General features: G+C 36.6%; 5 protein-coding genes across 6 annotated transcripts in view; 2 read left to right on the forward strand and 3 right to left on the reverse strand.

The window, feature by feature from the left end:
- Window positions 1-26,329, reverse strand: part of LOC306881703 (heterogeneous nuclear ribonucleoprotein C-like) — a 75,321-nt gene that overhangs the window by 42,103 nt on the left and 6,889 nt on the right. The window lies entirely within an intron of this gene.
- On the forward strand, window positions 20-5,629 carry LOC306881698 (TOX high mobility group box family member 4-B-like). 2 transcript variants are annotated; one of them, XM_079435916.1, is made up of 9 exons: window positions 20-738; window positions 876-959; window positions 1,128-1,433; window positions 1,552-1,806; window positions 1,891-2,241; window positions 2,710-2,790; window positions 2,871-3,605; window positions 4,188-4,339; window positions 4,436-5,629. In XM_079435916.1, exons 1-9 carry the CDS (start codon window positions 634-636, stop codon window positions 4,491-4,493), a joined length of 2,127 nt encoding a protein of 708 aa, XP_079292042.1. In that variant the 5' UTR covers window positions 20-633; the 3' UTR covers window positions 4,494-5,629. The 2 variants fall into 2 exon arrangements, with proteins under 2 accessions (XP_079292042.1, XP_079292043.1); XM_079435917.1 differs by having other exon boundaries at window positions 23-738; window positions 876-938.
- On the reverse strand, window positions 5,741-10,524 carry LOC306881701 (uncharacterized protein). Its single transcript, XM_079435920.1, has 4 exons — window positions 10,143-10,524; window positions 8,834-8,988; window positions 7,779-7,857; window positions 5,741-7,527 (listed from the first exon to the last, which is right to left on the reverse strand). The coding sequence occupies exons 1-4, from the start codon at window positions 10,414-10,416 to the stop codon at window positions 6,665-6,667; spliced, it is 1,371 nt and encodes a 456-aa protein (XP_079292046.1). The 5' UTR covers window positions 10,417-10,524; the 3' UTR covers window positions 5,741-6,664.
- On the reverse strand, window positions 11,493-21,930 carry LOC306881702 (calsequestrin-1-like). Its single transcript, XM_079435921.1, has 11 exons — window positions 21,517-21,930; window positions 16,178-16,271; window positions 15,543-15,643; window positions 15,242-15,353; window positions 15,084-15,157; window positions 14,501-14,631; window positions 14,377-14,422; window positions 13,179-13,233; window positions 12,979-13,079; window positions 12,798-12,872; window positions 11,493-12,724 (listed from the first exon to the last, which is right to left on the reverse strand). The coding sequence occupies exons 1-11, from the start codon at window positions 21,751-21,753 to the stop codon at window positions 12,389-12,391; spliced, it is 1,362 nt and encodes a 453-aa protein (XP_079292047.1). The 5' UTR covers window positions 21,754-21,930; the 3' UTR covers window positions 11,493-12,388.
- On the forward strand, window positions 24,318-26,316 carry LOC306881705 (complement C1q-like protein 4). Its single transcript, XM_079435924.1, has 4 exons — window positions 24,318-24,608; window positions 24,763-24,825; window positions 24,928-25,059; window positions 25,920-26,316. The coding sequence occupies exons 1-4, from the start codon at window positions 24,428-24,430 to the stop codon at window positions 26,195-26,197; spliced, it is 654 nt and encodes a 217-aa protein (XP_079292050.1). The 5' UTR covers window positions 24,318-24,427; the 3' UTR covers window positions 26,198-26,316.

Here is a 26,329-nt window from a genome sequence, read left to right on the forward strand (position 1 = left end):
AGCGGAGTGCGATTAATCGGACTTGTGAATGCAAACAGACAAACGTAGCAGAGTATCGATCGAATCGGTCCATTTTTACCACTTTCAGCAACTGTCTGTTAGTGCAACTCTTAAGCAAACTTTGTTCAATAAATTTGATTATGTATTAAGATTATATAGTATATAGTGCAATTTAATAAGGCTTTGGATATTACACATAGGAAATACCAGAAGTCTTTCTCAGCGAGGCCTGTGATTATGAATGAAACCTCATGTAGGGTTTCACTCTGTGATTAGCACCATTTAGCCAGTTAACGTTAGCTGCTGCTGGCTGGCTGGGTGAATTGGTAAGCCTTTATCTACCACTCTTAGCTAACGTTTATCTATATATATATCTATAAACAAATCTGGTTATACTTGCGCCGCGTGTTGGGTCGCCTGATGAGGTTAATTGGCATTATTCAATCGAGCAACACATACCATAGGCTGGACAATACCGAGAACATGGTGCTGCGTTTCTTGGTTCTTTCCTTTTGGTGAATAGCATTTTTTTTCTTAGATGATTTGGCCTATCGAATTTTTGTTATTTGTTGCTCTTGGATTGTTACAAGCTCAGCCGCTCCTCTGATATCAGGAGATCTTCGAATTATCCTCATGGATTTGAATTTTTACTCGGATCTCTCAGACGGGACTGGTCAACATGTTGATTCCGAGTTCATGGATAACTCGTCTTACAATGGATATGATCCAGTGAACAAGGTAAATTTGGCACCTTTGTGTAGAAAAATATCTTCAGTTTAATGAACTATACATTGTTTATTATTGCAGTCATTTAGTGTATCTTTGATCTATCCGTGTGCATGCAATTAATACACATTTTAACCTCTGTTTATTAGTTCTCTGGTGGAAATGATTCATACCTGACCATCAGTGGACCTGGTCATCATTGGTCATCTGAGGTAGTGCTACACAAACCTCAAGTAACTGTTCCATATTCTAGAATTCTGAGTTCTATATTCAGAACTCTCTCTCTATATATCAATCTGAATATAATATGTAATATAAAAAAATTATATTGACGTAATACATTTTTATATTCACTTATGTATTTATTAAATGCCAGTTTATATTAACTGTATTCATTTTAGAAAACATTCCATACACCCTGTCTGGGTGATGAAGAGTTTGAAATCCCACCGATCTCCTTGGATCCAGATTCTGCGCTCACCATAGAGGATGTGGAAGCCCATTTCGGAGAGCTGGCTGAACAAGCTGAGACCTCAAGTGCTTCTGGAGTTGGAAATAGTCTTGCCAGTAATCCTGTGGTTGGGGGGAATGATCCCTCTTTTGCTTCTGCTTTCATGAATACATCATCTCAGGGCATAGAGCACCTGAGTATGGGTGTGATTAACCAGCCGGGGGGAAGTACACTACTGAGCTCAACTCTGGGTGTGGTAAGCTTTTCTTTTTCTGTCAGTGATAATTTATGTTCATGCTTTTAGTGTATAAGTTTTGGCATTTGAAATGCTGCCGATCTGGAGTAAAGTGTAGACTTTATCTTTTTTTTTTAAGGAACTTGGGCATTCAGTTGGCTCCCATTTCAACAGTTCCTCTTCCATGACTATTGACGTTCCAATAAACGACATGAACCACAGTCTCTTAGCACACAGCCAGCTTACCACCATAGACCATTCAGATCTGAGTGCTCAGTTAGGGCTCAGCCTTGGTGGTGGAGCCAGTGTGTCAAAGTCTCCTGACCAACCGCTGTCAACCACACCATCTCCTGCTGGCTCGTTGCAGGATGAAGACATGGAGGATTTTAGACAAGTGAGTCTTTCAGTCATGGGCTTGATTGGTGGCACATTTTCTTTCTTTGTTCCATCTTGTAACCTCTCCTCATTTGTGTTTTAGAAAACTATGCTGGTGGACCCATCCTCAGCCTCTCCGGCGATCATTTCTCACATCCCCAACTTGACGGGTTCCAGCCAGCTCTCCTCCGCTCCTCCAGCTGTGGTGAGGAGGGTGGGTGGTAAGCCGGCCATGGTGCCTCTGACTGCAGTGGACACAGGAGCAACACTCGGAGGCAAAAAAGGAAAAAAGAAGAAAGATCCTAATGAACCACAGAAGCCAGTGTCAGCTTATGCTTTGTTCTTCAGAGACACCCAGGCAGCCATTAAAGGCCAGAACCCCAATGCCACATTCGGTGAGGTGTCAAAGATTGTGGCGTCCATGTGGGACAGCCTTGGAGAGGAGCAAAAACAGGTGGAGTATAGTTTTTTGGCAGAAAATGCAATCCATTTAACATACACAACCACTCAAGTGGAGCCAGTATTTTTTTAAAGAAATAGTTTCTGTCAAGATTTTTTTTTAATGAAGGATGCATTACATTAATTAAAAGTGACAGTAACTACACTTATAATGTTACAAAAGTTGATTATTTCAAATAAATCTTACACTGTCATCCATTGCTTAGACTGATTCTCCTGCCCCAAACTGACACCATTGGCTAATTTATACTTAAGGCCAATTATTGAAATGCAGTTGTCTAATAAGACTGCAAAGTCATTAAAAATTCTGTGTAAACTCACTGTTTGCCAGAATTATTTTCCTTTTTTTTTTTTTTTTGATTAACGTTATTTCAGAAGGTTTTTTTTGAAAGAAAGAATCTGAAAATGTATGATTCCCATAATTAAATGCATTTTGGGTAATTTTGTGTTATGTATATTTCAGGTTTACAAAAGGAAAACGGAGGCAGCCAAGAAAGAGTATTTGAAAGTGTTAGCAGCCTACAGAGCAAATCAACTCTCAAAAGTGAGGAATTATTTCTGGTTCGTCCTCTGTGAGTTTTTGATTGCCAGTCTTATTTCTTTCTTTTCTTTGTTTCTCATCAGTCATCCACTGAGGTGGAGGATAGTGCTCCTTCAACTCCTCCCTCTGTCCCCTGTCCCGCACCCGTCACTACTGCTCCTGCTGCCCCTGGCCGTCCACGACTGACTCCCATCCCTGAGCAGAACACCATCACCAACATCTGCGCCTCCAATATCATCCTCGACGGGCCTCAAGTCACCACCCGTTCCCGCACGGGCTCTCTACCCCTGGCCATTGGCCAGCCCCTGCCCCCTTCCCCCAATCCGACCCCCACTGTCACAAAAATCATCATCTCCAAACAGTTGCTGCAGGGAGGATCTCAGATCCACCAGATCCCCACGTCCATGGTGACGGTGATTCCGGCTGGATTGCGAGCCGTGCAGCCGGCTGCTGCCGGACGACAGCCTCCACCTCTGCAGCAGATGCAGGGCACCCCTCCGCCACCACGTCTGCAGCAGATGGTACAAACACAAGCCCCACCTCCGCTTCAGGCCAAGCCTCGTGGAGGAACAGGAGGTTCTGTAGCTGTCACGGCTACACCACCTCCACCTCTTCAGATAAAGATTGTGCCCGCTTCTTTACACTCCGACCTTTCCACACCAATTATTGTTACTACAGCTACAAGTGTAAATCCTGTTATTGCCTCAACCACCATCTCAGCCTCAGCACATCCTGCCCCTGTTGAGGTGCAAGTTGAAGAGCCCAGAGAGGAGTTGGTCACTGGGACGGATGAGGCTGTGACAGAGGAGCCCGAAGAGGTTTGTTTTTCCCTTAATTAAAAGGATAGTTGACCTAAAAATGAAAATTGTCATGTTATTTCAAAGCTTTTTCCGAAAGTGTTGTTACCCAACTATGGTTTCTGTGTCCTGAAACCATAGTTCAAAAGAACATTTGCATACAGCGTCGCAATCTTATGTGGTTCCACCACCTGTGCATGATGTTGTTAATGACAATCCTTTATTGTTCAACCAACATGGTTTAAACAACCATTTTACTACAGTTTCAGGAAACAGACCCGAGTAGTTGGTTAGTTTCTTCAACGATGCTTCACACTATGGTACTTAGTCAGGAAGTTAGCCCTGTGTGACCCCTGTATCACACCACTGTATGACTTTTTTTTTTCTTTGGAACAAAATAGAAGATATTTTAAAGAACAGTGGCACCTAACAGTTTCAGTTCCCACTTCATACAAACTTCTTCTGTTTGAACTAAAAATACAATGGCAGCTGAGTTTTTATTTTTGGGTGACTATTCTTTACTATTAAGAGCTACTATAATTTATTACTAACAGCCATACAGGAAAAGAGTTCTTCAGAGAAGTTTTATCCCTTCTCTTTCAGATAGAGATGGAGGTAAGTGTTGCTCCTGAGGCCTCCTCTTCAGCTCCTCCTACGAATCTCTGTGTCCGTGCTGGATGCACAAACCCTGCCGTGGAGAGTCGAGACTGGGATAAAGAGTATTGCAGCAATGAATGTGTGGCAACACACTGCAGGTTTGTTTTTTGTATGCATGTGCTTGTTAAAAAAAATTCTCCCTTTTTGTTATGGTCAGATTACCTTGCTAATTTCACTATTTACTCTCTTAACAGGGATATTTTCATGGCCTGGTGTTCAATCAAGAGCCAGAACTCAGCCACCGTCAAATAAATGAGAATCCTCATGTTTCTGGGTCTTAACATGCCTGGATGTGTCTTTTTGTCACTGAACACAACAGAATTTTACTGGATTTATGAGTGAAGTTGTAGTGTTTTTGTTGTAAATAGCTAAGGCATGAAAAAAAGCTGTGGAAAAATCACTGTTGAAAATGTTTGTTACAACTGTTGGAGGTACTACTGCAAACCCCAACTTTTGTTTTCTTTCCGCATTGAAATTGTCAGAAAAGGACCTATGTGATTATACTTTATTTGGACCATATTTTTTCCACTTAGTTTTGGTCCAGTGATTTTTTTTTTTTTTGTGTGTGTCTTGTGATTTGCTTAAAGTGGGACAAAATCCAAACCTTTGTATTATTTTCAAATATAGTAGTTTTGATTATGATGAAAAATTTGAGTGTTAGTGAATCTCAAGTAATACAATCATTCAGAAATTCTATTATTTTTGTTTAATTTTCTCATGTTGTATTGACAGTATCTTAGATCAGTGTTCAGAAGTGCTCTCATGTCAAATATTTTTGCCATTGTTATGGGGATTTGCTGACTTTTTTTTTAGATTGTGTTACAGAAATTATTCAAGTATTAAAAGGCAGCCAAAATGGTTTAAATTTATGAAGTTATTGCTAACAGACAACTTTGAAATGGAATTTAGTGCACTATAAAAAGTATCTTCGTCTACTGATGACTATTCAAAACAGATAAAATATTGTATAGAAGCCAATATTAGGGTGCTCACGGATAAGAAAGTGCTCTCAAACTTTTTCTTCCCTTTGAACTAACAAGTTTATATTTTAATAATTTAACGTTCACATAGCCATAGTTCACTCATGCCAGTTAATGGTTACATGACCATTAAACAAAATGCAAGTAACAAAATATTTCCTTTTGTATTTTATTTTGGTTATTTTAAATTTTGTTTTATACATTTATAAAAGGATTTAATTATTAGCATTTCATCAATATTCTTCATGAATCGCCATTTACGAACCCTCATCTAGATGATCAGTTCAAGGGCAAGGTTACTTTGAATGATGGATGAAAAAGCATATTTGTTCCTTCAAAGATTTTCTCCTTAAATGCAGTTCTATCACTTATGGAACAATTTTTCTTTAGTAAAATTTCTCAATTGAGATCACTGTCCATACCGCTCTAGTTAATGAGTCAAGTTGTATTACTCAATAGCAAGAAATTATATATGGTTTTGTCTTTCATACATAAAAAAAAAAAAACAGCCCAGTAAATGAAGACAAGGTTATAGTTTATTCAAAAAGAAACTATTTATGCTTGTCAATGGCTATGAGGAATATAAAAAAGTATAGTGAAACCATTTCTTTTGTTAGCTACAAACTCACAAATCTAAGTTACTACATGTATGTTTGTTTGTTTTATATATCAAACTAAAAACAAGTGATTGACATAGCTGGTAAAAAAAAAAAAAATCTAAATTGTAAGATTTAAAGAAAAATGTTTGCTTGGTCCAAACAAAGATATCACATTAATTGTAAGAAAGTACATCTAAAAGACAAAAAATGAAAAATGCAAGCAGTAGTGTTACAGCTTTTTTTTTTTTTTCTTTAGCTTTTTTTAAATCAGCTTAAAGTGAACAAAGCGTGCTAAGAAAGTGAAGTTTTAAAAATCTCTGTAAAGTACAAATCGCTTCAAAAATGATTACAAGGACATATAAAGCCCTGTGAATCCTGCAGCATCCAATCATCTCCAGTGTTCATCCACACATTAACCCACTTGAATGGGTTAAAAGGTTTAGGTTGTTAAGAGTTAAGACAAAAGATAAAATAATTATTTGAAAAATAAAGTTTAAAAGCATCCTAGATCTACTATTTTAGTATTTACATCAAACAAGAATCAGTCATACTTGAATTGGACAGCATGACTGCGCCCTCTTATGCCCTGGATGTGTTAACTTTACACTTAGTGGCAAGAACCTAATGAAGAATAAAAAGTTTGTATAGTATTAGTACAGATGCAGTCGGGGGCAAAGACTACAATAGAAGAAAACTGTCCAAAAACATTTGCAACATGACATAACGGAGAAAAACTGAACACAAAATAGGGCCATTGTGTGCTATATTTACCATCTGGATACAGTGGTTCTGATGTGAGGTAGAAATATGGTGTTTGGTTTAGGTCACACACAACGTTTATCAGTTATTGAAGAGTTTGAAAGCTAACTGGCGCCGTGTGAGTGAGCCTGTGTTTCTCAAGGTTCTTGTGGATCCTAAAACCCTTCGAGCACAGATTGCAAATGAAGGGCTTTTCACCCGTGTGAAAGCGCAGATGAGCCTTCAAATTGTTTTTGAGACGGAAGCCTTTCCTGCAGTGTGAGCAGACGTGAGGTCTCTCTCCAGTGTGGAAGCGCTCGTGTCTTCGCAAGCTTTTCCTTAGGGCAAATGTCTTTTTACACCTCCTGCACGAATACGGCTTTTCGCCTGTATGAAATCGCTCGTGCCGCTTCAGGATCTTCTTGCGTTTGAACTTCTTGCTGCAGATCTTGCAGGCATAAGCATGTCCATGTGTGAGAACACCCTGCAGGCGCCAAATGCCATTCCCGCACTCTTTAAAGCAGCACAGCCGACGTCCCGTATGGCCACGCTGATGGGTTTGCAAGTCTTTGGGTGTAGAGAAGCATTTTCTCTTGTAACCATTTGGCCTTTGTGCACTTGACAGCATCAGGAGATTCACAAGCTGCACAGAGCAAGGCCGTAACAGTTTGCAATCGAACGGTGTTTGGCTTAGCTGGAGACGCACCTTCTTGGCATTCACAGCACTATTATCTGATGCCTGGCTGAGTTCAGTGGCCTCCGCTGAGGTTTTGCTGGACTGCGAAGGTTCTGTGAGAGGTGACTTTTCAACAGACGGCAAAGAACTGACTTCCATAAGACCAAGGTCCCACTGGCTCATAGTGTCAGTGGAAAGGTCTGCACTGGGAATGATACCTAAAACAGAGCTGAACGGATGAGACTCTGGATCGACTACAGAGTGTGAAGAGGATTCTTCAAGTCCCTGAAGACCTAAAAAGAAAAAAGGGGGGGTGAAATATTTTGTCTCACAAAAATGTATTAATTTTTTTGTATTTTTTTATAAATAAAACATTAAATTACTGTAGCATCAAAGGGTGTACTTCTGAATCTATTACAAAGAAATGTATGCATACAATTTATGCATTTAACTCATGTAGTTTAGTATAGTTGGTTAGCTTTGTACAGTAAACCACTTTTAAATATAAATGATTATGAATCAAGCAAGCCTGGTTTCTTCATACCATTTTCCTGAATTGTCTCTGGTGTCTTTAAGTCTTCTGTCCATGGGACTTCATGAATTAAGTCTCCTCTACCAATCCCCTAAAACAGTAAATACACACGACTTGGTCAGTAAGGCAAAAGAAGCAGAAATTACAAAATGAACATACTACAAAATATTGCAATATTTTCTTTTGCATTTACATTTATATTAATCAGTATGTCACTGTTCCCAAATGGGGTTTTGTGAATGAACTGCAGGAGGTTCATGAGATTATGAAAAGCTTTTAATAAATTGTATTCAATATAAAACAAAAATTATATAACTGTATGGTCTTACGTGCTGCTTGTTTCAGAGTAAAGCACAGGCAAATCATAATCAAGTGTTTTCAGAGTCTCGGTTCAAATTAAATGCAGTGATCTCGATCTCTGCATGTTCTGTAAGTTTAATGTATATCTGGGAATGCAACGTGTGCTAGATTTACTTTATTTACATACAATGTAATTCCCAACATTTTTGTCGAAAGAATTTTAAAGCATTTCACCAGTATTTTGCCAAAATAAAAGCATGAGAATATAAAATATGAAATAACCTGATGGTTTGAATGTTTGAAATGGAAGAATTTAAGACATAAATATTAGTCCTGAAAATTGTAGTTTAAAACTAATTATTTTATTTTAAAATACAACTTTGTTTTACAGCACCCTTGTCATTAATAACAGTACTGTTTCTGTATTCATTTTTAGAATTAGCTACAATAATAATAATAATAGCAATAATAATTACAAATGTGAATGTTTGGACTGAGACTCAAACCTAAAAAGAGGTTTGAGTCAACTTTAGTCCAGTCCAAAAAAGATCTAATATTTTACCCATTTAATTGCATGTCAAATAACTAATAAATGACACCAGAAAACTATGAACATGCAATTGTTTTGTGAAAAAAATAATAATAAATTGATAAATTAATTTAAATTTCAGGTTTGAAATCTAAAATCTGTAATGAATATTATTTAATCAAAGTTGAACATTTAATTTGAACCTTATAAGATAAAGTTCAAAATCAGCGCCACCTACAGTTTCTTTGAAGATAGAGCATGGAAGGTCAACCATGCATTGCAAATCTACAGCTTCTGGAGACTCCTTGCAGAGAGCTTCAGAGGGAGAAAGCCCCTCCTCTCCACTGGATTCCTGCAGACAGATCTTGTCTCTCTCAGTGGGCATGCAATGATCTGAATGGGGTTTGGGGGTGGCAAAGAATACAATATATTACAATTCAGAAACATGAAAAACCAGGTCTGTGTCAATTACAGTGCTGCTGGCTTTCTTAAAGCACACTATTTAGGGGTTTAAGAGCACACTGTCCTTTCAAAAATCATTTGAACTTTTGAATTTGAAAGGTGCCTGAAACTGAGAATCAGCTCAGGTTTACATGGCCAAGTGATTAAAAACAAACAGGTTTATGAACTTTGTTTTGCAAAAACACTTTGATTATATATATAAAAAGTCTTATGATGATTAGTTATTAATCGTTTTAAGAAAAGTCACATGCACAAATTACTATTTTTTTGCATGAAAACTAAGCAATGGTCCACACAATATAAACTACTGCAAAGATGGACTTTAACCTTGAAATATCAGTCAACAGACTGTTGCAACTACTATTAAAAAATATGGCAAACGATTTTAACCTTAAAACTAAACAGTACTTTTTTTGTTACTTGTTATCTTCAAGCAATCAAACAATGAATAAAGCATTTTCAGTTTCAGTAAGTAACTATGTGACAGGAGTACTTATTCCAACAGTGACTTAGTTTCATTCATTTACTCGTGTCATTCAGTTAATCAGCAAATCACATATAGTCCTAATATAGATAGATATTACTAATTTAATAGATACAGTTAGAAAAACTGGCTTGAATGAACACACTATAAGAAATCAATACGCATTTACTCCCTTCATTGCAGGGTTGCACTGACATTTAGAATATTACTATGCAGAAATGTTACTGAAAATATCAGTTCAGTAGGTGTAATATTTGGTCTAAAGAATAACAAGTAATGAAATAAATAGTATTTCAAAATAGTATTTCTAGTCTAATAAATAGTAACTAAATACCACTGGAATAGAGACTAATAACAAAAGAAGATGAAAGTATTAACTAATAAACAGTAACTAGGAAAAGAAAACTATACCAGCCACTATAACAATAATAACCAGTAACATAAAATAGACACTAGTTCATTTTAAAGAATTATTCATTCAACGGCTTGACACATACGACTCTACTTCCGGTCTACTCCTGTTGAATTCAACTAATGTGGAAGTAAACCAAGCTACACGCACAGCTAGAGAAGTGGCTGTTGTTTACGCCGATAAACATACCCTGATGGTGGGGCAGCAGTGTCTCTCCTACTTGCACACCGACACTACAAACCATCTTGTCAGAGAGATTAGTCAATGCACTTTGCATATGAGCCCTGATGTCAGGGACACACACTAGATTTTCCTTGATCTGAGCTTCTCTATCGACCGTGCAGCCATAGCAATCCAATGCGCGTCCTTCGAAAACTTTCGTTATCTCCACGACAGCCACCTTCAGTAACACCTCCATAACGGCCGCCACCTCGGCTTGAAACCTGGACACGGACTCGGACATTTTGGTTGCGGTCTGAACATGCACAATATTAGTTACAATGCGTAAACAAACGGATCGGTTGTGCGGTCGTTTGTGGTCATAGCCACATGGCTAAAATGGAAGTAATGGGCGTGTCTGATGACATTCCACAATGACGTATACACGTACACAGTGGTGGCGCCAAATCCAGACGCGCTTCAGGAATGTTGATCGCAAAATTTTGTAATTTATTCTAGAATATCCATTGTTTAAAGTTTGTGTCTTTACAGAAATGTAATCCAAAACCTAGTCTTGTTTGTACTGCATAAGTGTTGACATTTAAGTTTTAAAAAATTACTTATTTATAATTGCATATTTTATTCTATTTTTACATTGATGTTTATAAACAAAATGGCAAAATCATGGATTTTTAAGTCATGGTAAAGCTTTTTGGATATTTCCTTCCATATTGTAACAGCCTACATTCAAATCGTAAAAGAAATAAATATTAAATTCATCGGTTATTAATTGGCTTTTTAGATGTGGGCGTTCACTTAAAAATAGAGTTTAAGCGGACTACATGATTGGAGAGGCCCAGGAGAAGTTGTTTTCACTGGAAGATCAAAACATTTTGATTAAACCTCACAATACCAAAGAAAAAAAATCTATAACATGATCATTAAGAAAATAGGGTGTTTTCATTTCATGTCAAACTTTTGCAGTAAAAACTGCAACCCCATAGAAAATTAATACAAAATAATACAGCTAATATAAAAATTTGTTTGACCTCCAAAAGGTAACTTCCTTTACTGACCATTTGTTGAAAAAGTAATGAATGAATGAACAAATATCAATAAATAATTTGTTATACCCTTGTGGAAAGTTTGGAGCAAAACAAATAAAGTCAGAATAATGAGGCAAAAATAAGAAAACACATCACAGAGTCATTTGCGATATCTATGTGAGACAGCAAACCCTTTGTGTCCACAAAAGATATGACTAGGCAAAACATTTTTTGCACCAAAGGTATCATCTGCTAGGACTATATGAATATCTGTAGGCTATCCTCTGCGTGACATTACATGGTAAAATAGAAAAGAAATCCAGTGCCATTTTCTGGATTTGTCAATTCTGTATTTGATTCTAAAGACAACAATAACCTACAAGCAGCAGATCAATAGTCTCAGACTTTTTTGTAATGTCTCATAAAAAACTGTGATTCACAACACTTTATTCCAATCTGTTTTTATTTTAAGACTTAAGAGTTAAACCAAGTTGTCTTTATTAAAAAATAAAATAAAATATTCATGTTTCTTTTTCAGTAGAAAACGTGTGATTTACTGCACTTTTAGACACAGAAGGAAGGCTGGACAATCCCCTCTCTGTCTAATGTCACATAAGGTCACATCCTGTCTTAACAAAGAAAGAAGGTATGACAAATGACCTTGAGGAAAAGCCTGCTTAGCACCTTTAGGTCCTATCACAGTGGGACAAACAATCCATCCACATATTAGTACAAATAAACATTGAGACAATAACAACAAATTTAACAGATGGATGTACACTTAAAATAATCTTACTGCTCCCTCTGACTATCTTACATTTTTGGTTACATTTTTATGCTTGAAAGTCAAGTCCTTTTCCAAATGTATTAGTGGTTATTTAACTGCCAATTACAATATGTCCTTATGAACGAAAGAAATGGGTGGCAACAAACTGAAAGGAATACATCTTTTGCTAATGATTTTGGTTTTAGAAGTGATGTCAACATTTGGAAGTGAATATCTGAAAGTTTAAGAGAGAGCGTGGTCTTTGAATAAAACATTGGGTCAATGGGAAAAAGAATGAAGAGCGCATTCCTAGATATGCGTGGAAGGTCACAGCTAAATGATGACATTTTTAACTTCATGATATCCGACAAAAAATAACGAAGGAATTTTTATCACGTTGATGATTCAGACAGTTGCAATTAAACAGACTTTAGTTTGGATAATACATGTAAAATGGTAAGAATTTAATCATCGTCGTCGTCATCGTCGTCATCATCATCGTCGTCGTCATCGTCGTCGTCATCATCGTCGTCGTCATCATCATCATCATCGTCGTCGTCGTCATCATCATCGTCGTCGTCGTCGTCATCATCATCATCATCGTCGTCGTCGTCGTCGTCATCATCGTCGTCGTCGTCGTCATCATCGTCGTCGTCGTCATCGTCGTCATCGTCGTCATCATCGTCATCGTCGTCATCAGGATCGATTTTGTTCTCTAGCACATCCTCCAGCCAATCCTCCAGCTCATCAACTGTTGGCATGTCATCGTCATCATCCATATCAAACCAGATACTCTCAGCCTGCAGAAGACACACCAGCTCAGTCGCGAAAGACACAACACACAGCAAATAAATCCTACCGTGAGAAACTTACATCATCGACCTCCACTACACCAATCTGAGGTGAGGACAGGTCAATGTCGAAGGTCTTCTCCCAATAGGGGACAAGCTGCAGGTCACAGAGAAATTCTCATTAATGCTTATGTACTGGTATCTAATTTCACAGCAAGGATTATACATTCCACATTTCTTCACACAATAAGCCATGGGGTTACCAGAGGGAAGTCATCGGGGTCGATCCAGACGATGCTCAGGTTGGGATTGTCTGTGTTATCCTCTGCCACCTCCTTCACGATTTCAAGGAATTCAAAGCCATCTGAAAGAACCCCAAGAAAACACCAGACGTTCAAGTGTCATGTTTCAAAATGACAGAGGCCGAGATCAATATAAGCAGCTTAATAAAAAGATCTCATACCTGGGTCACCCTCTTCAGCAAAAGCAATTATATGCTCGCCATCAAGAGCATCCTCCTGTCAGAAAATGATGGTTACAGTACATGAAGGGAAAGATCTTGTGCTCAGTTACTACTACAAATTATGAGATCACATCTTGGAAAACCTTTGCGATGTCTTTGATCCTTTATTAATTTAGAATATAATTTACTGTACATTAGTTTCATTGAGTCTAGCAACAGTTTCTAACAGATAATCTTATATACTGAATGTTTAAGTCCTGAAGGAAATCACAGTGCTTGCAAGGCAGCATAAGAAAAGTGTTTTCTGAGAGATATGGACCCTTTTCACAGACTATTGTGACGTGTTTCTGCAATAATTACCTTGGTAAATCTACAGTTTTTTTAAATACTTTTATTTTCAAAGCTACACTTTGTAAATTGTCCCTTTAGTGGTGAAACAATAAAGCTAAATTCGTCTTACTGAAGAATTTGGTTTGTTGTGTTTTGACACGCCGATCTACACAGAGATACAGGAAAGAGCTATTTTTGTATTGTTGAGATACTTTAATAGTTTGATTTTTTTATTTTTATAATTTAAGTTTTAGTAATTTTGTTTGTGTGTTCTTGTCAGTTTAGTAGTTTTTGTTTAAATGTTTTCATTTTAGTTTTAATTAACTATAATAACCCTGATAAAGCACATCTCCTCAGAGCGGATGGACAAATAAATAATGTGTTTTTTGTTTGTTTCTGCCCACAGGCTAATGATGTATGTATGCCATTTTCCTGTGAAATCTGTCCCAACCGGACAATGTAAATCAGTATTGTAGGTTTAACAAGTGTATTTGGATAAAGTAAAGACATAATTTGGAAGGTCAAATAGTTACATAGTGTAGCTTTAAAAAAGTCAATGTACATTTACATCACCATACTTTTCATTATATACCCTTGGCATTAAATTATAGACGGTTAAATCAAGGAGGTCTGTAATACCTGGAGAGAGCTATCCATTAGCATTCCCATTCATCTCAATGGCAGAGTGAAATTATCAACAAAACAAACTTTGAAACGATTCTGTATGTGAAGTGGTTCAAGCTGAATTTATTGTAGCAAACTGTCAAAAAAAAAAGAAGAGAAACAGAATGTTTCAGCAGTATCAAAGTGTTGCCTTGCAAGCACCGAAAAAAAAAACTGTTGTTTGACTGAGACAGCATCAGCTTACCCAGATCTCATACATGTTGTATGGCTGCATTTTCCTCAGTGTCGGCCTGTGGAGACATTTTCAATAATGTTCACTAATGATTTTATTTCTCAGTTTAAAGCACTTTTCACATCAGTCAACACACCTGTCATTGTCCTCAATGAATTCAACAAGTTCTTTCTCACTGTAGGGTTTACCGGGGATGACGACGGGTTCATCCATGAAGGGCTCGTAGAAATCCACTTCATTCAACTTCAAGCCTAGACTCTTAGCAACCTGCAAACAGAGGTTGCATAGTCTCGATCAATAGAGAAACTGTCAATTTCTGTTTTTTTAAGGGTAAATTTACATGCATAAAAATAAAGGTGTTGCTTTAAAAACTACTCATGCAGACATACTTTTAATTTGAATGCAGTTTAAATATTGTTACACACTACAGCTGATTATGGAGCTACGATTCCCTTTACGCACTATGAACACCCATACAATATTATTACATCAGTGTTTTAGAAAAGTAGCCGAAAGCAAAAAGTTAATTTGTTTATTAAAACTCTGCTGCCAGAGTAAAACTACTGCCATTTTACCTTTTAGCATAAATAAAAAAGATCCAGAGAAGATAGGATAAGGTATAAAACCTAAATATCACCAGAAAGTCCAATTAATCCAATTGGTCCAATTAGATTTTTATTAGTACATAGTGTTCAGTAAATTACATTTACACTAGTTACCTTTGGACTAAAGGTGGCAAAGAACTTGATGTGTGGATGAAACTCCTCTGCTGCGTCTTCATATTCATGGTAGTCTAAAAATCACAAGACCACAGGTGAACTTCTCAAACAGTTTAAATTGGAAAAAAGCCCATTGCATGGCCCATTTGGATACGTACGCTCAGATTTTTCACCCTTGAAGAAGCCCACCAGCTTGATGTCCTCCTCAATATTATGGAAACCTTTCAACTCACGTACATTGTCAATGATCTCAATTGGATCCTCAATGACCTGGGAAAAAAGTTGATTAGGAAGGGGAGAAATGACAAGAAGATATACACTGAGGACAAAGCATGCATGTGCAAGAAGGAGAACAAGTCGAGGGAAAAGAAAAAATGTGAAAGAAAACAAAAAACTGAGGAATTATTTCAGACCAAACAGTCTATAATAAGCACCAGGTATAAATAATTTTTCACGTACATCATAGAGGAACTCCACCAGTGTGTCCGCAGCAAGCTCTCCATCATACTCAATGACCTCGTCGTCAATGAAGATGTAGATACTGTCAACCTCATCCAGACCTGAAAAGCACAAAAATGGAAATACACCTGTGAGAACCATGTGGGAAATGTCCACCAGAGGTCATGGTTGTTTTTCTGCTGATATCCTAAAATTTAACAAGTAATCTGTACCAGAGGAATAAATAAAGCATGAAATAAAGCCTGAAACAGGAAAAACTATTCACCAGAAAACACACAATCAGATTCAATTAAACTTCAATGAATTGTCAAAAAAATTACCTTTGACCTATGTCATAATATTTCTTCCACTAACCTACAGTGACAGACATGGACTATTTTACAGAGTAGACAACCCAAAACACACCAACAGTATCTTCCACTGATTAGATTAAACATAAAATGAAGCTTTTTACATAAACATCAACATTTTTGGTTAAGGTTTTGTATAAATAAAAATGTATATTTTAGTTGTTGTTTTTTTTGCGTAAAAGATTATTTTTTTGTAAAAGATTTTACAAATATTCCATTTACATGGAGTAGATCACATCACATTACAGTTCTGGTAATATTTGAGTGTTTCTTGAATGGACATACCTAATTTCTTGGCAACAGCTTTGTCCGTCTTCTCATCGAGTAGGCCAACTCCGATGTCCTCATCGTCAAGATCCTCCAGGACTTGTGCAGCAAGCTGTGTAACAAAGAAATATAATAAAACAAAAAGTAATGTCCTACAGCTCCTTTAAACAGCATGTGTGATTTAGTTTAAATGTTTAAATGCATCTTAGTGGTGCCCTAACAGATACCCAGTTCACATGATATAACTGTTAAGAGGGCAGTACCTGTTCATTTGGAAACACTAAGGTAAAGTAACTTCTTGTTTTAAGCTCATTCGGGTTTGTGTTATCAGCACAACCATTATGTGTTCATTCTCAACTTTGGTAACTGAGTACAAACACAGCGTGTTGGATGAGGACAGCAAATTTGTTTTCTGCCTGCACAGATATTTCAGGCTATGCTGTAAGAACTGTGGCTAGTTTAGTCCACAGTCTTACATCCATAAAAGCCGTCATCAAGACCGCTGCCCCTGCACTTTCTAAATCGGTGTGAAACTTGATCCGTATGATGGACAGCTGCTTCCACCAAACACAGCGCTACATGTGCCTGCTGAGCTGGAGTAACAGGGTGCTGGCGTGGTGACAGGTGCAACCAACCATTTCTCCAACCACTGCGAGGAACCAATTCCTATACATACTCACACATATCTCACTTTGAGAAAATTAATTGTCAAATTAAAATTGTCAGTAACTTGCTCACAACACAAAAGTCTTTTGATGTCATGTGACAGCTTTGTATGAAAAACAGACAGAATTTTAAGTCATTATTCACTGATAATTTTCTCCTCAAGTGAGCTATTAACGCATAGATATCTATACATAGATCCCTCTTTTTCATTTGACTGGTTAACATATGTCAACACGTCCGCCATCTTGGAATGAGTAACATTTCAGATGCTGCTGAAGACTGCGACCGATTCATTATGCCAGATAGCTTATGTAATGCACCTTATTTTACATCTTCAGAGGTATCTATGCATTAACTGCTATGACCAAATCAAGTCAATAAATGAATCAAAATGTATCCGTCAGATCGGATCATTGTAAATGTCTGGCAGAAAATAATGATTGAAGAATCGAAGCTATTTCTCTAATTAACATGCCAAGGAGAACTTTTTAAATAATGAATTACATTTATAGTCTGAAACTTGGAATTTAGTGCATGAATTGTATGGATGTTTCTGATATTTTTATGGTGCAACTTGAAACCTTTCGTTCTCATTCACAGTAATTGCACAGAAAAAGACAACAAAATGTTTTATCCTTTTTCTGTTGCACAAAAATATTAATTCAGGTTTGGACCAAAATGTGGGTGAGTAAATGAGATCATTTTAACTTTGTGGATGTATAATCAAACTACCTGTACAAGTCATTTAAACTTAAATTGTATTGAACTGACTTGAAAAATCAAGTTGAATCTCATATAGCTTAGAAATTGGTTAAATTAATTTTGATTATTTATCTGAGTGTTCTATTGAATTGTTTTAAGGTGCTGTTCTCTCCGGATTGTTTGTAAAATTAGCATCAATATTTTAGATATAAAAGTCTTATTAGTATGCCTTATAAAAGGATAATGTTTCACATTATTTTTTCACAGGTTTTCCTATTTGTTTAGTCCTATGCATTAGTGCAACACACTAGTTTTAAAAGGAGAGGGATGTATGTCTGTTAATAAAATCTTAGGCTAAACTCAGCTAAAGGCTTAAGGCCAAATCGACCACAGCTATATAAGGTGACCCACAAAAAGCCATGAGTCAACAAGAGAGGATTTTTCCAACGAATCTAGATAGAGTTTGCTTATGACAAATCAGAATCAGGATAGAGGGAGGAGGAGGAGACATTTAATCCAATACACAGCCACGGTGTAATGCACCCTTCTTTTTCCTCTTTGCATCTCCCCATCTCTTTCAGTCATACCTTCATATCTTTTCAATTCAGCATACATTCAACAATTCAGAGATGTGATCTAAATATGGCCAACAAATCTAAATATGGCTTCCCAACAACAGAACTGAGAACACTATCATATCTATAACTAGGTTTCTCAGAGGCCTAAGGAATGTTTATAAGTCAACACATTATTAACCAACATTTGTAAAGTAAATTTAACCAGAACACCCTGCGCTGTTTGGTGTAAATGAACGTGTTTCTATAAGGGCAGAAAGCAGATCTTCTGTTATGGAGCATCACAGTGGCCTGTACCACACAAACAGCTATGACAGCAGAGCTGACTATAATTAGCGCTGCTGCAGAGACCAACCAGGACTATTTTGGCAAGGTGGTGGTGACGTTCAAGTTCCTGGGATCCGCTGACAGGTACAGTACTGTGCCCAACACTCAGTCCTCTCAGCCGACACTGCGGATTTCATGCTAGAACCTCCTGCATTCCACACAGCACACAAGCTGTTATAAGTTATTATAACTCCCGTAACATTACATCAGTGCTGGACTGCTGTGTATTGGGGAGCAAAGCCACTTACGCAAAAACCCACAGCTATTGGGCCAAAACAAAAAAAACAAAAAAAATTTACAGAACCCATTACCCTCTTAATATAGGCCTATCAATAAAAAGGTTATGCATAATGCATGGTTGATAAATTATATTGAATAATGTTAACAAAACTGTTAAACAAACTTGTTAGACCAGTATGAGGGTCAAATATTAATCCTCAACACATTAACCACATGAATTACAAAAAACAATAATAATACAAATAATGATAATTTATTATTAATAAATTGTCATTGTTTATTTATTTTAACAACAACAAAAATTATAGCCTAATAATAATCCACTAAACTAAAAGATCGACCGATTGGATGTTCTGGCACTTCTCCCATTAACACAATGTCCAACACAAATCAGTCAGTATGCCACTTATTTTATAACTGACATCAAAGATTTAGACATATTGTTACTCAAATTAGATAATCCCACACAACAAACACAATATAGCATTATCTGTTGTTTCTTTAGGATTGCACTGTAGCCCACACACAAAGTCCTTAATAACAACAGGCCACTATTGAATGCAGGAGGTCACAGCATGGCTAAATGATGGTGTAACCTTTTGGCCACATGGGGTGAGTTCTGCCTGCTGAGAGTGTAAAGGAAGATGCTAATGTAATGGGTGATTGGGATTGCTTGTGGCATTATCCACATTACAACTGGAATGTTTATATGAAAGGTTGATTTAAAATTAAAGTGATGTGAATTTTTGATACTCTTTGTGTTATTTTAGTATTATTTATATAGTATTTATTAATTGAATTAGCTTTTATTTTTATATTTTCATTTAGTTTTTGATTTTTGAAAATATTTCTATTTAGCTTTATTTTGATTTCAGTTTCAGTTTTAGTCATTTCAGTGCTTACTTTATTTCAGTTAGTCGCCAGGGTAATATATCTAATTGTCATATAAGATGATTTGAGTTTGTTCAAGTCAAGTCACCTTTATTTATATAGCACCTTATACAGTACAGATTGATTCAAAGCCACTTTATATAGAGATAAACAGGAAAATAGCAGTACCAATTTTGGAAACAATTATAGAGTCAATTCAGATTTTGCTGTAAAGCAGCTCTAATAGACAATCGTGTTAGTTAGCTCAAGTCAGTTCAGTGTTGGTTCAGTTCAGATCAATAACAGTGTGAAGGGTATCAATTTTGAAATGAGTTCAGTTCAGCTGAGCAGTTCTACAAAAAGCATCTAATATGTGTATTATCTTTTATTACAGCTTTTCTTTTTTAAAATAAGTATTTTTTGGTTGTTGTTTTAGTTAACAATAACAACACTGTTGTCAAGAGCTGGCTAATATCTGTGTTCTTATGCAAACTAATACAGTGTTACTCATGATTTGGCCCCTGGCCCTGTAGTTCAGGCTGTACATACTGTACTGTTACAAAAAATCAGTACTGATGCTTCAAAATGCTACTTTGCAGTACGTTACATATTCTTTTTAACAGTAGTTTTGGTATTTGCATGTGGGCCTGTTGACAAACCCAAGAGAAAATTAGTTAAATCCAGAAAAACAAATTCTTTTGAAAAATGACCCATCCAGGTTTATGCTCAGGGTGCAAATATACTGTGTGGTGCATCAGCACTGTTCTGAACATAGATGCCATAGTCCAGGGTGTTCTCATGGCTGGTGTAACAGGCCCCACATTCCCCTGGCTCTGGTGGAGTACTTTTCCTTCTGATACAGAGCAAAGCATCTGACGTATATCATTAATTCAATTAATTTGTAATTGTCCTCAATCGGTGTTAAGCAATCCAAAACTATGGCTAATACTAAGTCAATTACTGTTTCAACCACCAAATAGATACATCAATGCAAATTACAATATTTTTTGTCAAATTTAAGTGCCATGCAGCTCTGTTTACTATAAATGTAACTTTCCATGAACCATAAGAGCAGAACTATAAAGTGCCGGAAGTAAGATACTACATGCTATAAATAGGCGCACACAAATTCCTGTAAAGATGAACTTTTCTACTGGCTTCATGAGTCTTTGATTGACATTTCTCAAGGGGCAACACATTTGACTATTAGCTAAATATATAGTTTTGCATTCTGATTAAATGTAACATTTATATTTATAACCTGCTATATATCTAATCTATGACTGGCTATTTTTTTCAGATGTAGAAAACTAAATCTAAATTAAGACACAACCAGTGTTGTTTTAGTATTATTTGTATATTATTATAGTATTTATTGATCTTTTAAAAATGGCTTTTATATTTTTGGGTTATTTTTTTTATATAATTTTGTTTTATGCATGTCATTTTTATTAGATTTAATAATTATTATTATTATTTTTTTTTTTTAAGTTTTAGCTTTAGTAATTTTAGGACTTCAAGTTAAACCTATTAACTATTGATTGGTATTTAAGTTTTTAAAGATACATTTTCATTTAATTTCCGCTTTGTTTCAATTAACAATAACTTTTTTTAAACAGTTTTAGTTAACATAAAAATGGTTTTGACATTGATTCACAAGAATTTATGTGCAAATATGTTCTGCTCTTATTAAAACACTACACAATGTGTAAAACTCACAAGTAATATGTCTAGAATTAAGACTTTAAATAAACTTGTTAGCCACACTTTATGTAAATAAGTGATATCAGTAGCAAGCATATTTCAAGGGTGCATATAAGTCATATTTAACTAAAACAACAGCAAATATGATAATCTACTCTAAATGACACTCCACCTTTCACAGATGTCTTTTGGTAAAGGATGTTCATAGTTACAGTGGTTCCAGGTGCTACCTACAACTCCATCCCCTTTGACCGATTTCTGGGTCAAACCCACCTCAAGGGCCAGCTCCTCAATCTGAAACTGTTTCTGGGCGACTTTGCTGGATCCTACGTGCTCATGGTAGTACACCACCATCACGTCATATTTCTTCATCACAGACTTGTAATTCTTGGCATTTAGGTCGTGAACGCGGTCCTTTCCATCGTACTCAGGGATGTCCATACCTTTCTGCCCCCATGACAGCTGCCCGAAGGTCAGAAGGAGCCCAAGGAACACTAGGTTCCACTTCATGATTCAATACTTAAGAAGGGTAATATGTAGTTCCAATAAATTTAAAACAAATTGACTAATTAAATCATAAAATTAAATTAGAAAGGACCTGTGATCCCCGCCACCCAGAACAGACAAGACCAAGTCCTGAGGCCCCCTGTATGAAACCCCTACACACGGGTAAAAGAGACGAGTAACAGGGTCAAGAGCATTTTAGGGGGTGGGATTATGTGAGTGCATGAGAGAGAAAGAGAGAGAGAGAGCTGCTAAAAAAGAAAGAGACACGATTCTTCATGGAGTGAGCCAGACTAGAGATTGGAACAAGGCAAAGTAGAGTTAACAATAGAGAAGTTTTTAGTATGACCTTTAAGGAAACAACAGAAAGTTTGTGTATGGGACAACCAAAAAATGAAGCATGAATGAAAGATTGTGAGGAATGAAATTTATTAAAGGTATGAGATGGAAAGGGAAGGGATCTTAAGGCACACAGGAAGACATTCTCTGCCATATTAAGTATTACACAGCTCAGATCTTGGCTAAAAATACAAGATGTAGCATGGAGACGGACGGGTGGAGAGGGTGGGGGTGTCTTATTTGCTACACTTGGCTCATCCTTGGTGCGAGAATGTGGCACTAGGTCACTCCAGGACGACATGGAGGCTGGCGCACCTCCTTGGATTTCACAGATGTCAGTTTTCTTTTTGGGCAATCAATTCTGGCTTGCACTTCTGTCTGACCCAGAATGGTGCATATGATACGTGCCCGACCACATTCATGCTCAGTGTGTTTATCAGCACTGAGATTTTTTTTTTTTTTACGGCCTACATGTCTAAACTCTGTGAGGGCACTACAGTACATGTATGTACAAGATTATATGCATGCGCGTGTTAGCTAAATAGCTCAAGATTACTTTACAAATTGAAAGACGAGAGGGAGTTATTAATAAAAATATGTAACATGATCTTACATGTTCTCTTCCCTTCAGGCCTTTTTATTTAGTGACCTGTGGAGTTAATGCCTATTTAGTCAGCTGGTGGTTAATGATGAGGCAAAGCAGAGCATTTGAGAGAGAGATGATGTGATGAAAAGGGGGTCGTAAGTAAAAGGAGAGTGCTTGGATGTCACTGCATATCCGGTGTTGACTGTGCAAAGTATCAGCCCATTTAGCATAATACTTAATTTAATGGTGATGGTGTTTGATGTGACATCAGAACACTTGGAGTCAAAATGAAACCCTGTTTGCAACCTATTTCATGTCTCTGATGTCACCCTGATGAAATGCAATGAGGAAAAAAATGTAGGATGAGAACTCAATCATAAACCGATTGGATATTTACACATATATACTATTGGAGCAAATGGGAACATAAAAATATATTTGTTAGCTTCCATTCATTGCTATACAAGTTTACCCAACTATGACATCTTTCACTTCTAGATGCAAAAAGGGTCAATTATATACAATGCAAAACATTTTCAACGGTTTACATGTCTGTTACATGAAAATGGCTTTGGATAATAAATATATGCAAAGCAATATGTAAACCATGTGAAAATTAAAATGGAGAGATGTTATTATATCACCGTGATAACATTTAAGATCTATTTTTTGACCACCTGGGTAATGGATAGTAAACTAATCCTTATTCATTTTTTCATTATGGCACCATCTAGTGGTAAGAAGAATGTATATTCGTCGTGAGTATTTCACATTGTAGCTCTCTGTCTCTCTCTCTCTGACTTGGCTTTGGCAAAACTGATTAATTAATTAATTAATTATCCACCAGAATGCAGACCAGTATTTTGACAACTCTCATTGAGACATTGAGGCTAATTCATTTTTTGACCATTCTTTTAAAACTAAAGTTAGTTAACAACAGCCTTTCATTTATATTCAGAGGTTGCTGTCAATACAGCTCAACAAAACATACGCTAAGAGCACTGTCTGCAAATCAGATTTTTTCCGGCAAGAAAAAGGTGGATATAAACGACGAAGCGAAATCAGGGTGTGTGAATTTTTTTTAAGACAGTGACAGTCTGATGTATGTACTGCATGTCTATTATTATTATTCATTATAAAACATTACAGATATTTTTAGCTGACAAATATTTACAAGATATCATGTTAAAATGAAGTGGCGCTGTAGTTTCAGCAGGAGCCACAGGCAATCACAGCTCTGGCGAAATTTATCAGTACAGCACCATTTACATGTTTGACTTCACGTGTTTACAACAGCTCAGTTAAACAAGTAATTAATTTAGACTAACTTAGGTTTCAGACAACATTTCTTCTGCGTCATCGAAAATAGTTGCAAAACAAGTCAAAGTACCTCTCTTTTTTTTCATCCCATTCAAAGTGCTTTCTAACAGCTCCACTCTGGGTTTTCTATTTACCTGCTTACAAGTAACAAAAATGTGTCATAGAATTAAATGTTTTTATATTAATGTAATATATAGATGATAATCCATTAACGCATGAAAATGTACTTTCAGTGCACTCAATACTACATCTGACTTGTCCTAATGGATTACTAAAATAAACAAAACCTTACAACATCAGTGTAAAGTACAAATGTTGACAAACGTATGTAACCTTAATACAAGGTTTCAAAGCATTTGTAACAGCGTTTGCAATTCGAAGCTAAATTGTGGAATAATCACAGGAGTAATTTGTGTATCTGAAAAATAACTGACGATGGCGGTGTTACAAATGCTACTGCTGCTCTGTGCTGGGAGTTTACTTGCAGAAGATGTATTTTCACCAAGTGTGAACATCATTGCTGAGCTCGAGAAACTGAAAAACATGGATGAAAGGATACAAAAATTAGAAGAAACACTGGCCAAAGTATTGAGTGAGAATGAAATTAAGGTGGAAGGTGAACAGTTGCAATTTTTTTATCATTATGGAAAAAAAAAAAACTTTACAATTCATGAACTATTTTAAAGACATTACAACTTATGTCTGTTTAAATTATTTGTTACTAATTACTTCATTATTAGTAACATCATATCAATGTATATTCCGAACAGCTTTGAAAACCAAAATTGATGATTCACAAAGTAAGCTCGAGTCTTTCCAAAAAGAGAATGAAGGTAAGTAAAAGGCATACTTTGTTCCCATTTATATTTAAATGATTTAAATTACGTATTTCATTATATTATATATTTCACACTGGTCTGTTCGCTTATTCACAGCCAAAAAGGTTGCCTTTTCAGCTGGACTTCTGGAATCTGGAGCAAAATACACTGGGCCCACTAACACTGCGAACACTCTGGTCTACAAAAAAGTCTTTAGTAATTTTGGAGGTGCCTATGACTCAAATACTGGTAAGTTCTGTAAAGAGAATATCATGACAAATGCAGAATCATGTTCACATATTATTCTCTGTGGCTACTTTGTACCAGGGGTGAAACGGTACACAGATGTCACGGTTCGGTACGTACCTCGGTTCGGGGGACACGGATCGATACGATTTCGGTAGAACTGGAAAAAAAAAAAATCTACTATGCTCGGTTTCTTTTAATTTATTTTGAACAGACAGTACTACAAATGACAATTTCTTCCACCTAGATGTGAAAATACTAAATATTATTTCATTATGTTATATATATATATAAGTTTTGTTTTCATTGCGAGTGTACACACATAAAAGCAGACCTTTATACAGTGATGCATTATTAATAAGACAATAAGTGTTTAAAGTTTATTCTGCTGGAAACAGTTGAAGTGATCTCGTCCAGTATTGCTAACTTGACAGCGAAGTTGGTACTTAAAATACAGTTCACCAAACATCAGCGTGCCCGCCTCTGTGTCACCGATGGAATGCAGCTGAAGTACAAAGCCTATAATTTACATAATAATTAATAGTTTAGTATTCAGATACATTACATCGCAAACAGTTGAGTGCACAAGCCTTTAAAATAGACTCCTTTGTTTAGACGCGTTCAGAATCAGCACATGGTCACTGTCTAGTAGGCTTTGTTTTCAAGTGCGCAACTCATGGCATTCGCTGTTCTTCTGCTGGCGGTTATCAAATAGCGTTGCATTACTGCAGGCACCTCCTTCTGGATTGGGGATAAATTGCCTGTATTCATTGTAAGGCCTCTAGAACCGAACCGAGATGTCTGTGCCATGACGGTTCGGAATGAATACATATCCTCCCCTACTTTGTACATGTGCATTGCAGGCATTTTCACAGCACCAATCAAAGGAGCCTATTACTTCAGATTTTACGGTCATTCTCATGGTGGAAACACAATGGCAGTCAGTCTCTTGAAGAATGGTGCAACCCAGTGCTCTCTGTATACTTGGAAGCCTGTCGCCAATGGTAATGCCAGCAATGGTGTTGTTCTCACACTGGAGATTGGTGATCAAATTTCTACACAACTTTGGGCAAACACCTGGGTTTATGATGATCCAGCAAGTTACACCAGTTTCGGTGGTTTTCTGATTTTCCCCTTGTGAATGTCTGAATTTTATGTCATATCCAGTGCAGGATGCAATTTGACACATTTATTGTAATGCAACTTAATTGTTCTTAAGTAAACTACATCTTGGTAAATAAAAGGCATGAAGAAAAGGATCTCTTTTTTTTTT

This window comes from Barbus barbus (genome assembly GCF_936440315.1).
Source record: "Barbus barbus genome assembly, chromosome: 15".
NCBI classification, from domain to species: Eukaryota; Metazoa; Chordata; class Actinopteri; order Cypriniformes; family Cyprinidae; genus Barbus; species Barbus barbus.

What these genes read in the sequence shown, in the direction of transcription:
- LOC306881698 (XM_079435916.1), top strand. Translation starts at nt 634, where the DNA reads ATGGATTTGAATTTTTACTCGGATCTCTCAGACGGGACTGGTCAACAT. An exon ending in TAGTGCTACACAAACCTCAA is followed by an intron (nt 960 to 1,127) that starts GTAACTGTTCCA and finishes TATTCATTTTAG; the next exon opens with AAAACATTCCATACACCCTG. An exon ending in TGTGTGGCAACACACTGCAG is followed by an intron (nt 4,340 to 4,435) that starts GTTTGTTTTTTG and finishes CTCTCTTAACAG; the next exon opens with GGATATTTTCATGGCCTGGT.
- LOC306881701 (XM_079435920.1), bottom strand. Translation starts at nt 10,416, where the DNA reads ATGTCCGAGTCCGTGTCCAGGTTTCAAGCCGAGGTGGCGGCCGTTATG. An exon ending in ACTGCTGCCCCACCATCAGG is followed by an intron (nt 8,989 to 10,142) that starts GTATGTTTATCG and finishes AACCCCATTCAG; the next exon opens with ATCATTGCATGCCCACTGAG. An exon ending in AGAGACAATTCAGGAAAATG is followed by an intron (nt 7,528 to 7,778) that starts GTATGAAGAAAC and finishes TTTTCTTTTTAG; the next exon opens with GTCTTCAGGGACTTGAAGAA.
- LOC306881702 (XM_079435921.1), bottom strand. Translation starts at nt 21,753, where the DNA reads ATGAAGTGGAACCTAGTGTTCCTTGGGCTCCTTCTGACCTTCGGGCAG. An exon ending in AGCTGTTGCCAAGAAATTAG is followed by an intron (nt 15,644 to 16,177) that starts GTATGTCCATTC and finishes TGTGCTTTTCAG; the next exon opens with GTCTGGATGAGGTTGACAGT. An exon ending in TTCATTGAGGACAATGACAG is followed by an intron (nt 14,423 to 14,500) that starts GTGTGTTGACTG and finishes ATGTCTCCACAG; the next exon opens with GCCGACACTGAGGAAAATGC.
- LOC306881705 (XM_079435924.1), top strand. Translation starts at nt 24,428, where the DNA reads ATGGCGGTGTTACAAATGCTACTGCTGCTCTGTGCTGGGAGTTTACTT. An exon ending in TTTCCAAAAAGAGAATGAAG is followed by an intron (nt 24,826 to 24,927) that starts GTAAGTAAAAGG and finishes GCTTATTCACAG; the next exon opens with CCAAAAAGGTTGCCTTTTCA. An exon ending in TGCCTATGACTCAAATACTG is followed by an intron (nt 25,060 to 25,919) that starts GTAAGTTCTGTA and finishes TGTGCATTGCAG; the next exon opens with GCATTTTCACAGCACCAATC.